This window comes from Neovison vison, chromosome 1, assembly GCF_020171115.1.
Source record: "Neovison vison isolate M4711 chromosome 1, ASM_NN_V1, whole genome shotgun sequence".
NCBI lineage: Eukaryota > Metazoa > Chordata > Mammalia > Carnivora > Mustelidae > Neogale > Neogale vison.
In genome coordinates this window covers 210,714,124-210,738,709 of record NC_058091.1, presented here as the reverse complement: position 1 = coordinate 210,738,709, position 24,586 = coordinate 210,714,124, and the positions used below count along the sequence as shown (strand labels likewise).

General features: G+C 37.9%; 1 protein-coding gene across 3 annotated transcripts in view; it reads left to right on the top strand.

Moving 5' to 3' along the window:
- The window catches only part of MSH3 (mutS homolog 3), a 180,944-nt gene that overhangs the window by 118,069 nt on the left and 38,289 nt on the right, over nucleotides 1-24,586 (top strand). For all 3 annotated transcript variants that reach the window (XM_044266234.1, XM_044266241.1, XM_044266250.1), the window contains exons 18-20: nucleotides 109-216; nucleotides 7,586-7,697; nucleotides 23,592-23,749. In XM_044266234.1, the coding sequence (XP_044122169.1) occupies nucleotides 109-216; nucleotides 7,586-7,697; nucleotides 23,592-23,749 (378 nt within the window). The remainder of the gene's footprint in view (nucleotides 1-108; nucleotides 217-7,585; nucleotides 7,698-23,591; nucleotides 23,750-24,586) is intronic.

Below are 24,586 nucleotides of genomic sequence, written 5' to 3'. Positions count from 1 at the left end.
TGGTTATTTTGTTGATGCTCATCTTAGCTAATAAAGCGATCCCATATTGAGCAGCTTATACAGGTCCAAGAAATTGGTGTGTTCACCTCTTTGTTGTCGCCTTTGTAGGAATTTCAGTGAACATTATCACTCCTTGTGTAAAGCAGTACATCACTTAGCAACTGTTGACTGCATTTTCTCCCTGGCCAAGGTCGCTAAGCAAGGAGATTACTGCAGGTAATGTATTTTTTAACTCCTCCCTCTTCTTCAGTGCTTTAGATCAGATGGCATCATTCCGTTAATTTTAGTATTTTTATTATTAAATATTAATATATGCAAATATGTTGGATCCTTGGTAAAGCTGAATGTCATACACATGTAGCTTGATTTAAAATTAACAAATCCCTTTCTTGCTTGCTCTGTCATTTAGCACAATGAAAGCAGATGTTCACAGTAATCCAGAGGTGAATGTTATGTATTTCAATGTTTAAGCTTATCTGGGTGACATTTTTTTTAAACGTGTAATCCTTTCATTTGTTAGCTTTGACTTGAACACTTTGTAGTATGTTTCACTTTATAATTATAAGTCTCCTTTAAATGCCAACTAAATCAGATGGATGAGACTCAGTGTGTGATCCATTTCAAGACAGTGTCTCTGTTGCTATTAAACTGCTCTTAAGTTTAAAACCTTAAGCTTGAGCCACATCTTTGGCTCATTGCTCTGCTTTCCAGGACCACTGGGTTAGGGATTCCCACCTTCCAGAGTCATTGGGGCAGCAGTCTTGTTGCCGTAGTTTTCCAGGTCAAATGTTGGACCTCCAGAGCTCTAGGCCATTTTGCCCCTTTGGTGGTCCTGTGCCTGACCCCGCTGCTGAGGTGGTTCTTTGTGGTAGTCCCACGGCTGCTGATGCTCTGTGCCTGGGCTCCCTCCTGTGGCTCTCCCAGCCTGGAATTTTGTGCTGGTGGCTCTGTGGTTCTCGAGAGCATTGGCTATTGGGGTCTAGCTCTCTGTGGGCTCTTTTATAAAACAACTAGCCCATTCACAAGGGCTCTGCCCTTATGAACTAATCACCTTATAAAGTGATCCACAATCCCATCACATTAGGCTCATATGAATTTGGGGGAGGGCACAGACATTCACTCTGAAGCATGGAGTCTATTTTTTCATATACTTAAGGAAATTTAAGGGAATATTTAACTCACTGGCTTTCTAAAAAGAAAATATAGAAGTGATTCTGCTTATCAGTGCTTTAGCATACAGAGTTCATTATGTTTGAGAGGATATGTTCTACTGTTCATACTTCTTTTATGTTCTCTAGTTTGTGCCAAATACAGTTTTGTTTTTTCTTAACATTTAAATGTTCTTTATACCTAGCATAATAGCCAGAGTGGATGTTAAAAGATAGTTTGTTTATTGTAAAGCATTTATTTATTTATGGGAGAAGAGTTGCAGGAATTGGCTACTCCAGTTTTAGACAAAAATGTACTTGGTTTGCTATTTTGTTTCATTTTGTTTTGCTGTCCATTTATGTATGGGGTGATCTACCATGCTGTGCACAATAGTTTTGTTTAAAATAGGCTCTTTGCATCTTCATTTTTACTCAGTTTCTTTTCACATCAGAGGGCTTTGAAAATTTTGTGCAATTTATCATCCATAAAAATGAGATCTGTAAATATACTCTAGTTGAAACGAGTTCTGGAAGAATGAGAGTCTGTCTTCCTCTGAGTTGATTTCTTCCTTACGTACTGTGGTCTTTGTAGGACTTCTAACTGGGTGCACAAGGTTCGTGAAGCTAACATTTCCTAATGGATTCTGTTTGTGAATTAAGCAAAGGATCAGCTACAATCTGTATGCTTGGTGTATGTTTTCATGCAAATCTCTTTCTACTAAAAAATACTTATGCTTGGTTTATCTCTCCTTAAACTCTTTCAAGTGGCCTTTTGCCATCTGCTGCTGCTAGAGCAGCTAGTGAGAACAGAAGAAACATTTCTGTGGGTATGTAGTTTATATTACAGTAGATTTAAGTTTCCATATCTGTATGTGTGTATATATCTGTTTGTAAGCCTAAACATATATATATATATATATTACACATAATATGTAATTTAAAGTAATACATAATTTGCAGTGCATTATAATAACCAGAATCTAGCTTTGATATCAGAAGGTTTGGTTCTAGCCCATCCTCTGTCACTAATTAGCCATGTAGTCTTGTTTAAATCTCAAGTATTCATATATAAAATTGTAAGAATTAAAGTTATGAATTAGTAAGCGGCATAAATCTTACAGTTGTAGGTATTCTTTATTGAGATGTAGTTTTGGCAAAATCTCTGAGGAGCGAAAATACTATAAAACTATGATTAATTTGTAGACTCATCAGAGATTTAACAAACATTTTGGGTATCTACAATACAAGTTTGGTCCCAGATTTTTCATTTCAGGGCATCCTCTTCCATTTTTAGATGTTTTTGAATTCCTCATCGTTTTGATTATATTATGAACATTGTATTTGCAGAGTTGCCATTTTGTATACTTTATCTAATTTTCCCATTTGTCTTCAGGAGGACATATTTTTCTTTCGAATGACGCATTCTCTTAGGAAGACAATTTCAGGAAATATTTCACATGCTAAAATACTTTCCAACTTCAGTACTATATATTAAGAAAAATCCACCTAAATATTTTTAAATGAAAAAAATCATGCTATAAAGTTCAAGGAATATAATCAACTTCTTTTTTTTTTTCAGCAGAAATAAAATTTAGTGTAAATAGCCATAAAATAGAAAACTTTTCACTAAAATTCATTTTAAGCTAGTGAATAAGTATTGAAATTTGTACCTTTTAACCCCCCTTAGATTTCCAGCTCGTTTAAAGATTTTAGTGCATTTGAGCTATTGCACTTAGTTCAAATTGATACTTTGGCTTCGTAATTGCAATCTTTTCTTCTTAAATGCTCTTCAGACCTTTTATTCACTATAGCCTAACTTTGAAGCAGAAGATCTTATTCTAGGGGTGCCTGGGTGGCTCAGTGGGTTAAAGCCTCTGTCTTCAGCTCCGGTCATGATCCCAAGGTTCTGGGATCGAGCCCCACATCAGGCTCTCTGCTCAGTGGGGAGCCTGCTTCCTCTTCTCTCTGCCTGCCTCTCTGCCTACTTGTGATCTCTGTCAAATAAATAAATTAAAAAATCTTAAAAAAATAGTTCTTATGTTAAGTCTTTCTATCCATTTTTTATTCTGGATGTTATATTGTTTTACTAATTATGTTCTGTTTCCTTGAGGCATTTAAAGGGGAAAGATGCAATTTCAAAAATACAAAATAAATTTGTTCAACTTTAAGGTTTTTTTTTTTTGTTTTTTTTTTTGGTTTTTTTTTTTAAAGATTTTTTTAAAAAATTTTATTTATTTATTTGAGAGAGAGAGACAGTGAGAGAGAGCATGAGCGAGGAGAAGGTCAGAGAGTGAAGCAGACTCCCCATGGAACTGGGAGCCCGATGTGGGACTCGATCCCGGGACTCCAGGATCACGCCCTGAGCCGAAGGTAGTCGTCCAACCAACTGAGCCACCCAGGCGTCCCTAACTTTAAGGTTTTAATCTTTCCAGGCAGCATCCAAATTTCCTCAGCTCTTCTTAAATGCCATATCATCAACATGATTTTCGTATCCTTCTTGCTGTAACTATCTGATTCTCGTGCATCATCTCATCTCCCCCGATTATGATTTGCTTCTTACCCCACCAGGAAGTGTTTTGTCATTATATAATTTTGATAGCAACAGAGTAAGTTAGTGTAGATTTTTTAGAGCAGAACAAATCACTCAAAATTTTATTCTAAAGTGAAAACCTTCCTGGGAAATCATATCAGTGTCATGAATAATGATCTATCGATTTCACTTGGCAGAACACCTGAGATTTTATTTTAAAACTGATATTACTTGCAGATGCTTTCATTTTTTATAGTAAATTTATAATGCACCTAAATAAAAAATCCTATCTTTAGAATTAAACTTTTTAAATCCAAAAAATGTTCTTTTCCCATCATTTTATTTTTTAAAGATTTTATTTATTTGTTTATTTGACACAGAGAGAGAGAGATCACAAGTAGGCAGGGAGGCGGGGGGGGGGGAAGCAGGCTCCTGACCCAACAGAGAGCCCGATGCCGGGCTTGATCCCAGGACCCTGAGACCATGACCCAAGCTGAAGGCAGAAGCTTAACCCATTGAGCCACCCAGACACCCCTTTTCCCATCATTTTAAAAGTCTCTTTCCAATGGATAATTTTAAGTTATTTACTCAGAAGGTACTTTAGTTGTTTTCTTTGAGAAATGTGAGTGTACATACTTGGGTTTTGTTAGCCAGATATATTTAAGGAAAAGCATTTAAGTATTTAGGGAAATAATATTTCTAAGTGTTATGAGTAAGGTCAGAAATGTGCTTATATGTGAAAGTTCTGAGTCAAAGCACTTAGTAATCGATGAGTGCTAGTTAACAAAGTTCAAGAACACTGTTCACCCAACACATTGTTGGAAATTAGAAAATTTGATAACAGCTACTTTAGGTGAAGTTATGAAAAAACAAGTCAAGTTTCATATCCTACTGGTGGGAAGTTAAATTGATACAGTATTTCTGTATGTTAAAATAAAAAATATGCATACCCTATGACTTAGAAGGTACACTTCAGGAATTTACTCTGGCTTAGAGAAGCATTTGTCCATGTGCCAATGGACATAAATGTAAGATTGATTGCAGTATTGTTTATAACAGTGGAAATCTAGACACAGCGTCAGTGTTCGACAGTGGAGAACAACTGAATTATCTATGCAGCAGCTTCAAAAGAACACTGAAGATCTGACAAGAAATGATTCTGAATCTTAAGTATAGCATCCCATCAGGATCCACTGGACCTAATTTCACTTTTTAAATTTCTTAACGGTCTTTTAAAGAACAAAGAGAAAATTCACATTTTTCTTTAAAGGAGAATAAAATCCTGTTTTGCATTTACCATATGGGTCCATTGGACCCTTTTATAAATCTGACATGTACTTTGGGATCTTTAATGATTTTTATCTTTTCTGTATCTGGAGCATCTTGCTCTTTCATCATTCAAGAATTACTTTGTGGGACACCTGGGTGGCTCAGTTGGTTGGACGACTGCCTTCGGCTCAGGGCGTGATTCTGGAGTCCCGGGATCGAGTCCCACATCAGGCTCCCAGCTCCATGGGGAGTCTGCTTCGCTCTCTGACCTTCTCCTCGCTCATGCTCTCTCTCACTGTCTCTCTCTCTCAAATAAATTAATAAAATCTTTAAAAAAAAAAAAGAATTACTTTGTATTATTTATCAATTAGTTCTACTAAAAAGTCTAAATGTAAGAAAACTAGAGAATAACGATACAAAGGTAAGATAATAATCACTACCACACCATCCTTCCTTGTTCTAATTGTATTGCCCAAAGTGCTTCATCGTTCTTCAGGAAGTTGTAAAAGACTAGAAATAGCACTGTTGTGATCTAACTACAACAGTTATTATAACTGTTACAGTTATAATTAATTAATCTCTATTGATGTAATAATTAACTTTCACATATTATAACTGCTGCTTCTAACTTTCATTGCACAGAGTTGAGAATTCCGAATTAAGTTTTTCACCCATAATAGAAAAGACAAAAAAAGTAAGAAGACATTTCACAATTATTAGATTAATCAAAAGACGAATGCGAAAGAGAAAGATAGCAGTGCTCTAGATACTACCGATGATGATGAAATTTCTTGTATAAACAAAATCTCAGATTGTAAGTGTTCAGGTGACAGTGGCCTAGGTGAATTTTCCCAAGCTTAAGAGTCAGTGTGTGAATAATGTATTTCTAAGGACAAAATGGGATGTGTTCTTCTCCAGTTAGTTACTCCACAGGCATCACACATCATACAACATTTGCTGATGAGAACCTGAACAATCCTGACATATAGTGGTTCCTTTGTCTTTTGTGATGTCTGTGCCCTAAGGTTTACCTGATACTGTTTGTAGGTGTACAGGTGCTGAAAGCAGGAGATTAAAAGAAGATAGATGTTGTGAAATAAAAGTATTGATTAGATCGGTTACTCTGATTTGGTATTTATAAATATAAAACTGAAAATGTTTTGCATTTGTGGAGCAAAAAAGATGGCTGTCCTCTCCTCAACAAAACGATAAGCTTTAAATATTTTTAAAAATCTAAGCATTGCATTTTTGTCCATGCAAGTAGGAGAAGAACCGAAAGTTATGATAAGCTAGAACATTTTAGGAATGTATGGAAATCTAGAATCAGTATTTATGAATGACTGTGGTCTAGGTGCATGCACAACAGCTGAGTTAATTACTTGGAGAGTATGTTGCCCATTCCAAGTATATTGCCTCTAAGTCCAGGAAAATGTGGAATAAAAATTTGAGATTTGCTCTGTTTAAGTTCTCACTAAAATTTGTCTTGGGGTTTTTTGTTTTGTTTTGTTTTATTTTTACTACCTCTTTGTTGCCACTTCTGCAAATTATTTGTAAAATGACTTGAAAGTATTAAAAAAAATAAGAGTCCATTGGTAAATGGTGAAACCTATTTTTTAAAAATATGTATTGACTGTGAAGGGGAAAAAATGTAGTTATAGAATAATATATTACAGTGTGATCCTGATTTGTTTTGCTGTTTTTGTTTTTTTAAAGATTTTATTTATTTTTTGACAGAGAGAGATCCCAAGTAGGCATAGAGACAGGCAGAGAGAGAGAGAGAGGGAATCAGGCTCCCTGCTGAGCGAGAGCCCACCCTGGCCTCAATTCCAGGACCCTGAGATCGTGACCTGAGCTAAAGGCAGAGGCTTAACCCACTAAGCCACCCAGGCACCCTGTTTTACTGGGGTATTTTTTGTTTTTGTTTTTGTTTTTAAGAATCATAAATCAGTGCAATGAGTGTGTAAAAACCTAAATGCAGAGAAGAAAGTTGGGAAGGGTAGACACCACACCGATTTCCAGGGAGGAGAATGAAAGGAGGGCAGTGCTCACAGGGGCTTTGAAAAATAAATAAAGCTATAGATAAAAACAGAAAAATATAAAAGCTTAGAAAGGAAGACCAACAAGGTAAAAAAAAAATTTTTTTTGTATCAAAAAAAGCAAAGGATACCAAAGACCGTAGAAAGTTGTTTCACTTAAATAGGATATGAAAATTTAAGGTCTCCAAGTCTAACACATAACATAATTTCTACTAGTGTAATAATTAAATCTGGAAATAATTTTCAGTGACTTCCTTTATTATACTTATTACTAAAAATGATTTAAATGGCAATAATCTGAACTGTAACTTCTAGTAATGAAAATGTTGATCTTAGAGAATAGTAGAGAAAACAATATCTTGTAAAGTAGACTTCAGCAGTGGAGCTATTGTAAGACTGCTAAAGTTTGTGCTTTGAGCACTATTATAATAACTGTCCTCCCAATTCTTATTTTATAGTTAAAATTTAGCTTTTATACTCAAAGCCTTATTTTGGGTGTGTGTTTACTTAAAGTCTAACATTATTTCTTATGCTAGAACTTAGAGATTTTTTTAAAAGGCAGTTTTCATGCCTAGTAAATTGAAACATGCTTCTTTTGGCAGACCAACTCTGCAGGAGGGGAGGAAAATCGTGATTAAAAATGGTCGGCACCCTGTGATTGACATGTTGCTGGGAGAACAGGATCAGTATGTTCCCAACAGTACGAATTTATCAGTAAGTACCACATGATGCCAGTAAACAAGTCAAAGGTGATAACACTGATCCAAATTTTTAAATACAAAATAAGTATTTTTGTAATTTACTCAGGACTTAACTTTGGCGTTAAATATAGTAATCTTGGGCTATAGTTTTATATTCAGCTGCAAGTATGGAGTTGGTGTCATTTCCCAATGAGAGATTAAATGAAAAGATTTATTAACTAAAGGGTTAGTCTTAATTAGTTATCCTAGGCAACCCCTATACATAGTTTTCATTTATAAATGTCCAAATATGCTAATAGGGTGGAATCATACTGGAGTTTTTGCAAATTTCTATTAGTGTTTAATGCTATATGTCTGTCCTGTCTTTCAGTATTTTAAAATGTTATGCAATAATCTGAGGGGTTTGAAGTGGCGGGGGGGGGGTGGGAGGTTGGGGTACCAGGTGGTGGGTATTATAGAGGGCACAGCTTGCATGGAGCACTGGGTGTGGTGAAAAAATAATGAATACTGTTTTTCTGAAAATAAATAAATTGGAAAAAAAATGTTATGCAAAAGAATTGGAGGGAGGGGGGTTGGGAGAAGGGGGGGAGGGTTATGGACATTGGGAAGGGTATGTGCTTTTGGGTAAATTGGAAGGGGAGATGAACCATGAGAGACTATGGACTCTGAAAAACAATCTGAGGGGTTTGAAGTGGCGGGGGCGGTGGGAGGTTGGGGTACCAGGTGGTGGGTATTATAGAGGGCACAGCTTGCATGGAGCACTGGGTGTGGTGAAAAAATAATGAATACTGTTTTTCTGAAAATAAATAAATTGGAAAAAAAATTAAAAAAAAATAAAGTTATTTAAATTTAAAAAAAAAAAAAAGAATTGGAGACGCCTCAGCTGATTTTGTTGATGAGAACTTTGTCACATGGGCTAATGTTCTCTCTCTCACAGAACATTAATGATCCTAAAGATTTATTCATTTAACATATACTTACTGTATTCCTATTTAGTTTCAGGTAGTGAAACAAGTATTAGGATAGGGAGTGGTAAGCAAGACAGAACTATTCCCTGCCTTAAGGTGCTGTGATCAAGCAAGAGGGTAGCCAGGCTATTATAATACACGATATAGGAGACCATGTTGTCCTGGGAGCATGTAGCAAGGTCAGCCTAACTTAGTGTAGAGAGAGCATCGAGGAGGGTTTCTTGGGGATAAAATACTAATTGAAGACGGAGTCAGTGTAGGCCAGGGAAGTGGAGAGCAGTATACCGAGTCCAGGAACCAGTGTGGTGGAGGCTGCGAGTGAGGCAGAGCAGGGTGAATTCAGGGAAGTGAAAGATGGTGAGTGATGTGGAGCACAGAGTGTTAAAGAAGGGTTCAGATATAAGGAAGAGGCCAATTTGCTCATCGCCATATTAAGGAATTTTGATTTTTTTTTTTCCCCTAAGGGAATGAGAATACCAGCAACAGAATGTTTGAAGCTCTGAAAAATAGCAAACTTGTGGGATGGAGTGTGTGTGTGTATGTGCGCCTGCCTGTGCCTCTGTGTGTGTGTGTGTGTGTGTGTGTGTTTGTGTTACATAGAGTTACATTGTCAAAGATAGAGTCATACGCTAATTGAAGTGGTGTAATCATAGACTATATTCAGTAATGTAGTTGCAGTAGAGAAAAGAGTCCAGTGTGAACTGAACTCAACTTCAGTTTGTGCAGAGGTGACTGGGTGTTTTGAAGGGAGAATGAGGGACTGGGGGGAGGAATGGGTGGGAGTGGAGGGTTATCTTGCAGATTCAAGGGAGTCGAAATTATAAAAAGCAGGAAAGGGTATTGGTTAATGTGAAACCCCTCTGGGTTTACTGACTGGCATCTGGAACGTATGCCCTCACACAGGGAGTAGAAGGAAAGGGAGAGTTATCTTCTAGAATGTTTGTATTTCAGAGATGGCTCACCTCTTCTAGGTTGCAGAAGAGTTACACCTCAACAAGGCAGAGAAAGGATTTATAACTGTAAGCTTTCTGAAGTCATTGCTTTAAGAGGAAGTTCAAGGGCCTTTGTGCCTTTTGTCAGGTTTTGACTGGAACAAATTGTAAATTTTCCTGCCAGTCTTGTACTTTTTGGGATTATCCTAAGAACGTGGCCACGAACTATTAGAAACGATGCTAGTTGACTGGATTCTTAGTGGGAGGAGTAAACAAAATCATTTATGTTGAAAGTGTGAGTTTTTATAGGACGAGACTGAAGCCTAGTGGAGAAGAGGGCTCAGGACTAGAGTTTGGTTAAGGTAAGAGCATCTTTGTCAACATCAAGTGAAATAATCTGGTGGTGAGATCGGAGAATTGGTATATAGGGAGGAGCTAAGGGGGAGAGGTCGTTGTATCAGAGAATGATTGTCCAACTTTAGAATTTCGGAGGTAGTGCTCTTCTGGAGGCGGCAAGTCCTAGGTATGGCCATGGAAGATGAGTAGCAGAACTGGAGAAGAAATCAAGGAATAGAGTCTGGGAAAAAGTCACCCACATAAATGTTGAAATCATCTAAGAGAACATCAGCATTTGGGGGGGAAGCTGACGGTGTTCTAGGTGTCAGGGATGGAGACTGGTAACCTGGAAGTTTGTCAATACCTGAACTGAAGACAAGCAGAGAGGGTGGTCAGGTTCTAAAGAAACACGTTAGAACATGTAAGAAGGAACCTCTGAACTCTGGGATATGTGTGGTAGGAAGTGGCAGAAAGCTCAGCCTCCAAATGAACAATAGCCAGGTTTCAGTTTAAGCCTGTTTAAAAGAAATGGTAAGCAAGGATGTTAGAAACATAGAAGGAGTTGGGACTTTGGGTCAGTGGGAGAATTGGGATGTAGTGCAGCAGCTAGAAATTAGGTCAGAGAAAGGAATCCCAGAACAAACAGCAAGGGAGTTGAGAACATAACAGATTACTCCCTCTTGGGCTGTGAGCAAGGGCGACAAAGGTGTGCATGTGATGACTTTGGCTACAGCTGTGGTGAGTGAAAGGAAATGCTTTCAGTTACGTTTAGTTTAATATTACATTTGGATGCAGCACATAGATTTGTTGGTAGTATATAACCTGATCCCCAAAGTCTATAAACTTGTTCATTCTCATTAGGGAATTTGTAATTGACTTAATTTATCAAGCCAAGTTAACACTTCTTGATGCTTTATTGACTTTTAAAGGAAGGCTATGTGAACATAAGAATTTCTTTTTCAGTTCTCACAATGCCAGTGGGGTATAGCTTTTCTTGAGAAAGTAATAGAGTTGCAACATTTAATACTTTGGTTTATATTTTACTTATAAATCACTTGAACATTATTTCCTGTTACTGTTCCCATCCCCTAGCATGCCCACCAGCTCAATCCCAAGTATGTTATTCTTGACATTGGGGTTTTTTTTTTTCCTTTGCTTTTTCATTATTTTTCCCCTCTTTTGCTTTCTTTTAAAAATGTATTACACTATTTAATAAAAAGATTTGAGAAACTAAACTAGCCTTTTGCCTAATTATAAGAATGTTTTAAGGAAACATTAAACTTTTATATTTAAATTTTTACAAAATAAATGGAGTGATTTTTTCCCCAGTAGGCACTTCAGAATATTCCAGAATATTCATTTCTTTTACATATGCTTTTTCTAACTTGAGTAGGAGTTGATATAGAACTGTTGCTATGGTGAAGTGCATTCTATTTTACAGGGTATAAATTTATATATAGGGATAGTGTTGAAAAAGAACTTACTATGTAAAACTCAATTTAAAATATTTTATAGGTGTTAATTATAAAATATAGCCTGAAAATAATTTCCTGAAAGTCAAATGACATTGTTGCTTTTGATAATCATGTAATTTTAAGAAATGGTCTTTTGTACATGTGATTATAAGTGTACTTTTCTGGATTCTGTGTTAAGTGAACTTATTATAGTCCTTCTGAACAAGCCAACTTTCTGCCTACTTTTCTGCTCCCAGTTTTAAGAATACTCTTCTTTTCACATTTCGTAATCTGGCATTTACTTTGTATTTTTATTAGCATTATTTTATGAATATTTTGTTCTTTGAGATTTTGACACACTTTGTCAGTATTGTGCTTGAGATCAAATTACTCAGAAGAAAGAGATAGAATACCTTCCTAATCTGGTGGGAGACACACCCAATTAAATTAATAGTAATAGAATACTTAAAAAGGCCCTGAAGGAGCTAACAGATTACATGGTAGAAAAATTGGCTTTAAATGAGCAGGAATTTCAAAGTAGAGGATATCCAAATGGTCCCTAAGAGACTAACATTTTCTTGACCTGCTATATATTAGCTTTTCTAGAATGCAAGAATATAGCAAAGGATTAAATAGAGAGGAACTATGAACTTTGAGGTGTTTGGGGGACACTGGGTAGTGAACCCAATGGGAATGTGGATTGATGGATATGAAAAGACCAGGAGAGGGATCTGAGCTGGAGTTAACAGATTTTAGAATGATCATGATGTATGTACAGCAGTTTTGATTCTGAATCTGTCAGGGAAATCACATGAACATGTAAAGAAGACTGATGAAAAGGCCCTCTCAGGCACTAACACTGAAGGTCGATTTCAGTTTCACTGAAAGTAGGTTTAAACGAAAACTTTTTTAAAATTTTAAGGCTATATATTTATTAGAGAGTAAGAGTGAGAGAGAGCACAAGCAGGAGTCGCAGCAGAGGGAGAGGGAGTAGCAGGCTCCTCACTGAGCAGGGAGCCCGGCAAGGGGGGCACAATCCCAGGACCTTGAGATCATGACTGGAGCTGAAGGCAGACGCTTTAACTGACTGAGCCACCCAGGTACCCTGAACTTTTTAAGAAACTTTTAAACATATTTACCTTACCTCGTTTTCAGAATTTAGAGATATATATTAATCTGAAGATCACACTTGTTATACTGGTAACCAGATGTTACTGTATATTCCTTTCTATCCTGTGAGACCTGGCTCTTTTATATCTTCTAGGAAACCTCAGCTTGACTTCCCCAAGCAGAATTGAAAGCAATACTCTTTTAAATCCTCTCTTTGTTTCCTTCCCTGATTCACTATATAATCTGAGTGTTTGTAGACTCAGCAGCGTGGGATCTCCCACCTCCATCTTGCCCCTCTCCAGCACATTTCTGCATTCTGCAGCCACAGGGCTTTTCCTAACCTGTCCTAACACTTTCCCATTTAAAAGCATGCTTAAAATTCCAGCCATATAGTTCCCAAGTTACTGTGCTTCTGGGACTTGGCAGATGGTATTCCCTCTGCCTAGAATGTCATCTTTCTCCATACCATCCACTCTGCCTCACACACACCCACAGCCCACCCCACCCCACCTTCTAGCTCCTGCTGTTCTCGAAGTCTTGTCTTGGGTGTCACTGTCTGCACCAAGCCTTTCCGAACCAGTGCTGGGTTTGGGTACCCCATCGCTTACCCGTAACACTCATATTTCTCCCCATTTTAGTACTTAACCAGTAAATTATAACTGCCTTTGTCTGTGGTTCCCAGTGCACTGTGAGTTTCACAGTAACAGAATGGGCTTTCTCTGGGTTAGTTGTGATCCCACTGCCAGTCACAGTTCTCTCATACTTAGCAGGCACCTGATCATATATGGTAAATAAACAAGAAATAGCCACAAACCTTAGACAGTCTTCAAATCTCACTTTAAACTTTTGCCTCCCCACCCCAAGATATTATGTTTCAGGATATTATATGGGGAATATCACAGTTTACTGACTAATTATACTGTAGAACTAGAAGGGAAAATAGGAGTCATTTAGTGTAACCATATCTTCTTACTTATGAAGAAACAAGGCTCAGAAAGAGAGAATTGACATGCCAGAGGTTACCCAAGTTGAGTGATCTTGAGCGCTCTCCCAAAACACAACAGTATTCTAGGGCAAGCCAGTGCTTTTCAGTTGTTTTCCTTTGTAGCACACCTTCAAAATGATGAGAATTTGGGGCACCTGGCTAGCTCAGTCGGTAAGCATCTGCTCGGGTCATGGTCTCAGGGTCCTGAGATTGAGTCCTGCATCAGTCTCCCTGCCAGGGAGCCTGCTTCTCCCCCCACTTCTGCTGCTCCCCCTGCTTGTGCTCACTTGCTCTCGTTCTGTCATATAAATAAAATCTGTAAAAAAGAGAGAGAGAGAAAGAAAGAAAAGAAAATGATAGAAGGAGTTTGATGATACACTGGAATGAAAGAAAAAGGAGAAGATTGCTTAGAGCCAAAGAGGTTGGCCTAGGGCTCTGGCTGCCTCAGCCCCACCTGCCACCTTGAGGATTAGGACGTCGGCTTCTTAGCATCCCTGTACCCCATGAGGTAGACCAAGGCATAATGTGCCAAGACATCCTGCTTGGGAAACACCACTGCAATCCACTGTCATCTCAGGACTCTATATTTATTAAACCAAATGCCTTTCTAATGGATGGATTTTTGATAATGACTAAAGTTAGAGTTTGACTTTGTGTTTTTTGTTGGTAAAGATTTATTTATTTATTTATTTATTTATCATTCATTCATTCATTCATTTATATGGGGGCTCAATCCCAAGAGCTTGGGATCATGACCTGAGCTGAAGGCCAGACGCTTAACTGACTAAGCCATCTAGGCACCCCTGTTTTTTGTTTTTAATGTAAATAATATAAATTCCCCTTATTGGAAGAGAGAGTGGGAAAATTGTGGTTGATAGCTTCTCAGTTTGTGGAAGGGAAGTTGAATGTGCAAAGCAAGAAGTTTCCCGGGAAGTACTTGAACCTGGTAGATTTCTGTGGCCCAAGGGAAGTCCACAGCCCAGCTCTTGTGGAGTGGGTCTGGGTGGACACTGGAACCCTGGTCACAGTCCCTTCTCCTGAGATCGAGAAGGGGCTTTAAGCACCTCAGTGCCTGGCCATGTGTGGCAAATAGTAGGTGCTCACATATTTGTTCCATGAATGATGCTTGAAACTGGTAAAGATGAAGGAGTACAAGAGGGGACCAAGGATCACCAGCTTCCCATTTTCTCCCTTCTCCCAGAGTCTTCTAGCTACCCCAGAAATGCTTGGTCTGGCTATATAAAAGTAAGACTCGTTGTATTTGTATTCATAAGCTGTTGACTCTTTGTACTTAATTACCAAATGGACTAATAATAATGCATCCCATAAAAATATGTCTGAGTATTAGGTTTAATTTAATTCTATGCCTGGATTATTTGCATAGATTTTGCTATAAATGTATTTTTCACATAGGATGATCATGGGATCACATTGTTAAAAAACTGAGGAAACACCAATGGCATTTTTTTTTAAGATTTTATTTATTTATTTGACAGATCACAAGTAGGCAGAGAGGAAGGCAGAGAGAGAGGAGGAAGCAGGCTCCCTGCTGAGCAGAGAGCACAATGCAGGGCTCGATCCCAGGACCCTGAGATCATGACCTGAGCTAAAGGCAGAGGCTTAACATACTGAGCCACCCAGGTGCCCCACCAATAGCATTTTAACATTGTTTTTTGTTACTTCTTTCTTACTTCAGGTGCCCATTTCTTCCTGCTTCTGACACAGTGAGATAAAGAAGGATATTTTGTATGATAACTGCTTATTTTTTAAAGTGTTCTGACCTATATTGCTATCTCTGCTCAGAATGTTCCTTCTTCTGTCTTCCTGTCTATAACCCATCTCCATTGAGGGAAGTCCTACTCATCCCTCATGAGCGAAAAGATATTACTGCCTTCTCAGTGCTTTCACCATTACTCTGGCCAGAAATAATCTCTTTTTTATCCTAGCACTTTCTTTGTTCCGTTTTTAAAACTCATCACATATCACTCGTTGGTACACAAAGGTAGTGGGGGAATTGATTAGAGGTGTAAATTCATACCTTGGTTAGCTGTTAATTTATTATCCTCTTGGATAGACCACTGTACTCTTCAGTTTCTTCATCCACAGAATGAGGGTTTAGGTTGAGTAACAACTAGCTCTCTGTGGAATATAAATTGGACAGCATCCGGGCATCAGAAGGGTCTGGACCCTTTCCTTAGCATGTCAGCATACAGCCTGTGCTCTTCTCCAACTTCATTATCCCCCTTTCTGTTTGTAGAGCCCCTTGGGTTAAAAGTGCAAGGATTTGGCTAAGAGCTTATCTGGAGGAGGCTTTCACTAGGGAGTTTCTCACTGTAACCTGTTATTGATTGACATGTTCAGGGAATAAAACACTTTAAAACTGCCAAACTTTTTCAGCAGTCTGCAACTATTATAAAAATAGTTCTGCCGTGAGTCTTTTTTGAAGATCAATTTCAATATCTGTACCTCTCAAGGAAGGAAACCTTTCTTGTAGAAAATTAACTGATGCCCAAGTCTTTGAAATTAACATGTGACCATTTTATTGTTTCCTTTCATTTTATTTTATTTTTGCAGTGCATCTCCTGACTTCAGGGGCATTCTGACTGACCGTCATCACAGTGTACCCAACAATAGACCCAGGGTTGCTGGCCCTGTGCTAGAGCAGCCCTTGTATCTGGCAGTGACTGTGTCTGCCTGTCATTGAGAAGGGAGCCCCTGTGAGACATCTGTCACAGGGATGATCTTCGCTTACCATCCCTGTTCAGCTACTTGGTAGCTCCACATTACTGGGCAAGGTCCTTAGACTCCCCAGGCCTGTTTCCTCGCCTGTAACATGGGAATGTAGTAGTACTTGTATGACCCTGTGAGGCCATTGTGAGAACAGAATGAGGTGATGCCTACCCAGTCCTTAGCACAGTTACTTGTGGCACGTGCTAGCTGTGATTTTCTTATGATACCTTAACAATTGCCTTCTAGTTTTCATCTCCACTTCTCTTTTCTTTACACAGATGACAGCGTTCTTTGTGGAAGTTGATTACTTATCTCAAAACTTACTGGTTTGATTCTTGATACAGAATACTAAGATTTTATTGACTCGTGCTGTCACCAGTGACATCAGCAGTACTAAGGCAGAAACTTTAAAGATTGAACTCTAGCTTCCTCAAAGGTTTACTCAGGCCAGGCCATAGGTACACTCCAGAAACAGTCCCCTTGGTACAATACTTCAGTGTTGGTTTATTGTCATTCACCCATCCATCGATCTGTGTTTTCTTTTCTTTCTTTCTTTCTTTTTTTTTTTTTTTTGAGATTTTATTTATTTATTTGGGAGTGAGAACATAGAGAGAGAAGGTGAAGCAGGCTCCTGCTAACCAGGGAGCCCAGTGTGGGACTCCATCCCAGAACCCTTGGATCATGACCTGAGTCAAAGCCAGATGTCCACCCAACTGAGCCACCCAAGTGCCCCCTTTGTGTCTTCTTGAGAACTTGCTCTATGTGCAGCATTGTGCTCCATGCCTGGCACAGGTGTGGACACTGTCTCAACTGTCTAGTTGAATGCATCCCTGGGAAATTCAGTAGGCTCCGGAATGGGTAAAAACGTGGTTTTTGCCAGCTCTCGGCTTCTGGCTACTCCATTGGAATGCTTACTCATCCACGCTGGTTTTCCAGATAGATTTATTGGGTTTTTCACACCTGGGACCTTCTGATGTGTGGTGCCTCTGATACATAAGCCTGTGCTGGGAGTTAGATGCACATGTGAGATTCTTGATCATTTCCTCACTTACTCTGTCATCTTGGGGACTATAGAGGAAAGGGAGTCACATATTCCTGACTAGTTCTAGAGAGAATGCAGATGATTTTTTCATCTGTAAGGGTGGTGAATATCCCTGTCGTGGTGCCTTTCACCAGTATTTAAGTGCCTTTTTTTTTTTATACCTTGTAGTCAGTGGGGATGGGAAGTAAGATGGGAACTTCCTTTCCTTTCTTTTTTTTTTTTAAAAAAAAAAAGATTTTGTTTAATTATTTGACAGAGATCACAAGTAGGCACAGAAGCAGAGAGAGAAGAGGAAGCAGGGTCCCCGCTGAGCAGAGAGGTGGATAGGGGCTCAATCCCAGGACTCTGGGATAATGGCTTGAGCCAAAGGCAGAGGCTTTAACCCACTGAGCCACCCAGGCGCTCCAGGAACTTACTTTCTAGCAGTGACATTGGTATTAAGTACACAAGAAAATTAGGGAAATTACAGAGAGGGATAAAAGGTATAAAGAAAAAAATGGGCTAACAGCATAGTGTATGACAGGTTAGAGGGGCTTAGGGTAGATTGAGTGGTCAGAAAAGGTCTCTCCTGGGAGCTGATGTTTGAGTTTGGACTTGAATGATGGAAAGGATCTAATCTCAGGGAAGAACATCTCAGATGGAAGGAGCAAGCTATGGAAAGGCCCAAAGGCAGGAATGAGCTTAGCATCTTATGGCAGGTGGAAAAAGAACATAAATCCAGTCAGGCTTGTGCTGAGGTAACGTGTGGATTGAGGGAGGAGATTATGCCACACAGGCGGGCATGGTCTTTAGGTCATGGTGAGGAGTTGGGGCTTCAGTATTAGAACATTGGGGAGCTATTTGAGGGCTTTTAGCAGGAGGCAAATTCTGTTTTAATTTTTAAGACAGTCACTCGGACTGCAATGTAGAGAATGATCTGTGGGCAGAGAAGCAGAGAGACTAGTTAGGACCTGCTGCTGTGGCCCACCGGGATGATGGCAGTAGAGATGCAGATAAGAGGTATTTATGCATCTCACAATACCTCCTGAATCTTCACAGTCTCTTTTTTCCCCATCAGTGTTTACTAGAGTATGCCCAGTATATAATTTATTTCCCACTGCAGGTATAAGTATTAGTGCTTATTAGCAAAGCAACACTTTTTACCTACAGATAGTTGAGTTGAAAGCGTTTCACTCCTTAAAATCTTCTGAGTTCTTGTCTGAAATCTTTAATGCTGGATAGGCCTGGAAAGACCACTTCCACAGAAGGGACCGCATGTCTGACTGGGTCACTGTGTACCATTTTTCCAAGTGAATTCCACAGCTTCTCCTCTTTGATTCAACCCAGAGCCACATACTGTAATATGCCTGAATTTGGACATGTTATTTTTCAGAGGGTCATAGAATTTGAGGATGAGAAATCATTTAATTCAACCCCCTCACGTTAGAATTTAGGAAACGGAGACCTGGAGAGCTCTCTTGACATTTTAGTACCCTGTCACATTTTTGATTCCCATTTGAAGAAGATACCTAATTGAGCCATAAGTATAAATCCTCTTATCTTTCAAGTGATTGGAAGAAATAAGGTATCTACAAGATAAAGGGTATACTTTTTTTTTCCTCATAGCTTTCCTAATTACTTATTTTAAAAAATTTGTTTTGTGTCTGCACTTCCATCACCCACCCCCATTGCTTGTTGGGTTTGGTAATTCCACTTGAGGCGGCTCCACCAATAACACCTTCACCATTCAGGGCCCCCTCGTGACATATTGTAACCCTTGTGTAGGTTATTCTGCCTTGTATTACATTTTTTACTTTCTAGTATGTGGGTTTTTTTTCTGGTGTTCTATTTTTATGTAAATATGCTGGAAATCCAAATAAAGAAATGTCATTTGAAACTGTGTAAATTTTTCCTAAATATGTTAAGGGATTTGTAAAGAGTTGTTTGATGGTTCATGATAATTATTTATGAAATAAGTAATTAAATCTTAAGATAATTCATTTAAATAATTTTCAACTACCTGGTATTTCAAACGAGTGAAAAAGTGTAGAAAACAGTTTATCCTTCACTCAGATATCATAGGAAATGACCTTCTGTGATATGAACTTTAGATATATTTAAAGTAAATGAAGTGTTACAGACCTCCCCCTTCACTTCCTTATCTCACTGGTAACCATTATCCACATGTTAATTGTTATCCTTATGCATATTTTTATTCTTTTATTTATTTATATTTTAACAATACATAATTTTGTGTATTTTTAAAGTGTAACACAAATATGGCACACTGAACCTGTCATATGCTATTTTGTAAATGATTGTTTTCGTAATTGTACAAAGTACATCTTTTCATTTTCCTAATGATAGTTAGATTGCCTTTTTTTTCCTTTTATGAATACAAACAGTACTAGAATGAAAATAAATAACTTTCTGAGTACTTGTTTATTTTTCTAGGGTAGACTCCTAGAAGAGGAATTGCTGGGTCATGTAGACCAGTAATACAGAATCTTTAACTTTACTAGGCCTTTCCAAATTGCCCTCCATATACTTCCAAGATGCCGCATAAGTAGACTCTTAAGCCTTTTGATGATATGATGAATTTTCTGAAAGTGTCTTTTAAAAATTATTCCTTCAGAAATGTTCAGTTTTCTTCATTTGAATGTTAGAGATAGCTTATAGGTCCCTTAAACAATCCTGCAATTTCCTTTCCCTTTTCCTGATTAAGACTGTGTTTTTGGCCTTGAGTGTTTCTTTTTCTATAAATATCCTGTTCATGTCCTTTGCCCATTTTTCCATTGTTTTGGTGTTTTTACTACCTAGGAGTATTACTTTATTTTAGGCCTTTTCATTTTGTGTTTAATCAAATGGGAGCACCTGGGTGCTCAGTTGGTTAAGCAACTGCCTTTGGCTCAGGTCATGATCCTGGAGTTCTGGGATGGAGTCCCACAATGGGCTCCCTGCTTGGCGGGGACCCTGCTTCTCCCTCTCTCTCTGCTTGTGCTCTCTATCAAATAAATAAATAAATAAAATCCCAATGTACGAACATTTTTAAATCTTCCTTTATAGCTAATTAGGATTTGTGATCTCTTAAAGAATCTTTCTCTACCCCCAAATCATATATTATTGTCTAATAATCTTGTTTGTTTGTTTGTTTGTTTGTTTTTTGTCTGTCGAAGCTGTAATGTACCTGAAACTGATTTTTGTTTATGATGTAAGTTAGGGGTCAGGATTTCTTATTTTTCTTTAAGGACATCCTTTTGACCAAACACCATCACCAAAAGATCATCCTTTGTGTACTGTACTGCAGTGTGTCCTTTGTCATAAATCAAGTAACTATATACACATCAATCTGTTTCTGTGTTTTTTTCTTAAAAATTTTATTTATTGAGAGAGAGAGAGTGCGAGCAGAGAGGGGAGCAGAGGGAGAGGGACAAGCAGACTCCCTGCTGAGTGTGGAGCCCTGTGCACAGGGCTCAGTCTCACAACCCTGAGATCATGACCTGAGCCGAAGTAAAAAATCAGATGCTCAACTCACTGAGCTGCCCAGGGGCCCCAGTCTGTTTCTACTTTATTTCACTGTGGGTCTTTATGCCAGAACCATAGGAATTTATTTATTGTCACATTACAGTATTGAGCTTTTCAGTCCATGAACATAGTATATTCTTTCATTTAATTAGGTGTTCTTTCTTTCAGAGATATTTTGTAGTTTGCTGTGTCTTTTGTGTTTCCCTATCTTGCTTATTTCATTAGATTTATTCCTAGGTATTTGAGTTTTTTTGATATTGTGGTCAATTTTATCAGTAAATTTTCTGTTTTTAACTACTTATTGCTAAAGTCTAGAAATAAAGTTGACTTTTGAATACTGACCTTACTTCCAAAGATCTTAATTCATTGATTATAATAATTTTATAGGTTTCTTTAAATTTTCTGGAAACATAATCATGGTCTGTAGGATTAATGACAGATGTATTATTTTCTTTCCAAAGATTGTACCTTTTATTTCCTTTTCATGCCCCCCCTTTTTTTTTAATGAGTAGATACTGAATTTTATCAAATGCTTTCTCTGTGTCCTTGGAGATCATCATCTGATTTGTCTTCTTTATTCTTTTAATGTGGTAAATTACATTGATTGGTCTTTGAATATTAAACCAACCCTATACTCCTCAAAAACTCTAAGTGTCTATATAGCTTTGGATTTGCTTATTAATATACTAAGGAGTTTTACATACATTTTTGTGGATGAAATTGGCCTGTAATTTTTTTTTTTTGTAATGTTCTTGTTGGGTTTTTACTATCAAGATTCTGTTGGAGTTTTGAAGTGTTTTGGTAAGAGTTGCCCTTACTCTATTCTGTAGGAGAGTTTTTATAAGATAAGTGCTATTTCTTACATGTTTGCAACAATCAGTGGAGAAATTATCTGTGTTTGGAGTTTTTCTTGTGGAAGGGCTTTTAATTACGGATGAATATCTTTAATAGACATAGGATTATTCAGATTAGCTATTTCTTGTGTCATTTTTGCCAATTTTAAAAAAGCTGTTCATTTTATTTAAATTTTTGAAATATCTGGGTAGGTCCCAAGTTTGACTATTTATAATAGGTTTATTATTTTTAAATCTCTGTAGAAGAATTAATTTTATTTTAATCATTATTTTCATCATTCTACTCATGCAAAGTTTCTTTCTTTGCTTTCAGTGTGCTAAGCTCTTTCCATTCCAAGAAACATAGATTCATTCAAGTTCCTTCAAGTAATGGAGACATGTGACCCTCGTTTTAAAGCTACCTGTAACCATAAGAGAGAGGAATCACAGGGAGAACAAGATCTCTAGTACAGCTTGGCTTTAGTGAGTCTAGAAATGTCTGGTTAATTAGGATATAAGACAACTTTAGAGATGGAACTGGTTTTCTTTTTATCCCCTCAATAGTAAGAGTTCATGATATTTTAACTTTGAGACCCTCATTATTGGCATGAAATTTCTCAACTACTCTGGGCTCTCCTCTGTTTTTTTTTTTTTTTTTTTAAGATTTTATTTATTTATTTGACAGACAGAGATCACAAGGAGGCAGAGAGAGAGGGAAGCAGGCTCCCCGCCGAGCAGAGAGCCCGATATAGGGCTTGATCCGAGGTCCCTGAGATCATGACCCGAGCCAAAGGCAGAGGCGCAACCTACTGAGCCACCCAGGCACCCCTCTCCTCTGCTCTGCTTTTTCTTCCTTTTCATTGCTAACTATCCCATTACTCCCTGCTCTGTGTAATTTTTCTTCATTCCTTTTGTTTCCTCATAACTTCTTACTCATGATCCCCAGTGCTTTGTGGCCTTGTTCTGTCTTCCTCCAGATTGAATCAGTGCATGGTACTCAATTTAAATTCCCAAGAGATTATTTGATCAGTTCCAGAAGCCCTTTTATGTGAGGCCACCTCTAGGACTCTTGGTGAATTACACAGTGGCCGCTCTTGACCAAGCAGGTATTGCCCAGCATGGTGGGTTCACAGAGCACAGCACATGGATGCCTCGGGCTCACTTGCTGCAGAGGTCTCCTGCTGGACAATTTCCCTTAGGACAAGTCTATATGTGGCAAGTACTGTAACTGGTTAATAGAGGCAAGTTCTAGAAGTTAAATTAGTATAAATGTTTGAGCTTTTCTGCCACTTTTTCTTTTAGATTTTATTTGTTTATTTGACAGAGAGATCACAAGGAGGCAGAGAGGCAGGCAGAGAGAGGAGGAAGCAGACTCCCTGCTGAACCCCAATGTGGGGCTTGATCCCAGGACCCTGAGATCAAGACCTGAGCCGAAGGCAGAGGCTTAACCCATTGAGCCACCCAGGTGTCCCCACTTTTCTACCTCCTTTACATGCTTTGGTGAAATGCCAGTGAAAAATGCTGATAAAGCTGATACCTAGAATTTGGTATTATAAACCTCTTCAGTAGTCATCCATCTAGAACTGAAAAAATTCTTGTGCTACCAACTCAAATTAGGGCCTTGAGCAATTAGCTATATAATGTGTGCAGTTTTAGGATGGATAAATGGAAATTGACAGATTTTAAATATAAGCAATATTAAAAACACACAAAGAGTCAGATTGATGAATGTTTAATGAGAAAGCCATAGTAGTTACCTCATTTAGGTTGCTTCTGGTTTCCTTTTTCATATGCGGAAACCATCCTGTATATTGCTCAGAATTCTTCTGCAGTAGCATGGTTCAGGTTGAAGACAAAGAGGTCCTCTTTCCCTTTGTGATACTTAATCAGTAATGTATTTAAATACCAGAAAGCCATCTTTTGCCCAATGCATTCTCATTTATGGAATAAATTATAGATATTACATAAAAACCCTTTGGGTACAACAAGTAAAATTTCTTTTTAATTTTCTAGGGGGATTCAGAAAGAGTAATGATAATCACTGGACCAAACATGGGTGGAAAGAGCTCCTACATAAAACAAGTTGCATTGATTACTATCATGGCTCAGATTGGCTCCTACGTTCCTGCAGAGGAAGCAACAATTGGAATCGTGGATGGCATTTTCACGAGGTAAAAACATTAGTTCTATTTGAATATATTTCTGAAAATAAAGCAAGCCCACATTGTCACATGAACTTTCTGTGTACATATTTAGATGAATAGATTTGCTCTTAAAATATTTAAGGCTTTGGAGCTTAAAGAAATCATTTTATCATGAATATTAATATCAGAAGAGCCCAAGGAGAGCATTTTGTCCAGTAATTTTCAAGTTATTTTTAGTTCCTGAGTTCTTTAACAAAAATCTTATCTTATATAAAAGATGAATATTTAAACAGTTAAAAGCAGATCTGCTTTGCCTGAGTCAGAGTGGAAGGCTTGCAGACTTGCCTGGATAGGCTGTGCAGAGAACAGTCTGAACACCAGTCCACACTCTCCTTGTTTTATAGGTAGGGGACTGAAAACAGACTGAAAAGGGCAGTGGCCCAAGATAATTTAATTCATATTCTCTCTCTCTCTCTCTTTTTTTTTTACTCTAAGAAAATTCTCTACAGCCAACTAGGTCTTACCCTTTATAAACCTAAATGCATGTCATATTAAGAATACAGGTGAAATATTCTGGTCTTACTAATAGGATAATCATAGTTTAATCTATTTATTCAGATTTATCAGTTCTTTAAGTATTATACTTCTTGCATTTCCTTTTTTGGAAAAATTAAATATAGTCTATATTGTGTAGTTAAGCTTTGTGTATAAATGTTTGATTTCTTGTCTAGCTGCATATTTATATGATTCTTGACTTTGGAATTACATCAGAATATATCATATGCTCGATATTGATGCACCTGAGTAGACATGAAAATACTTTATCTTAGAGCTTGGTTTTTAGTCTGAGTGAGCAAAGCAAGG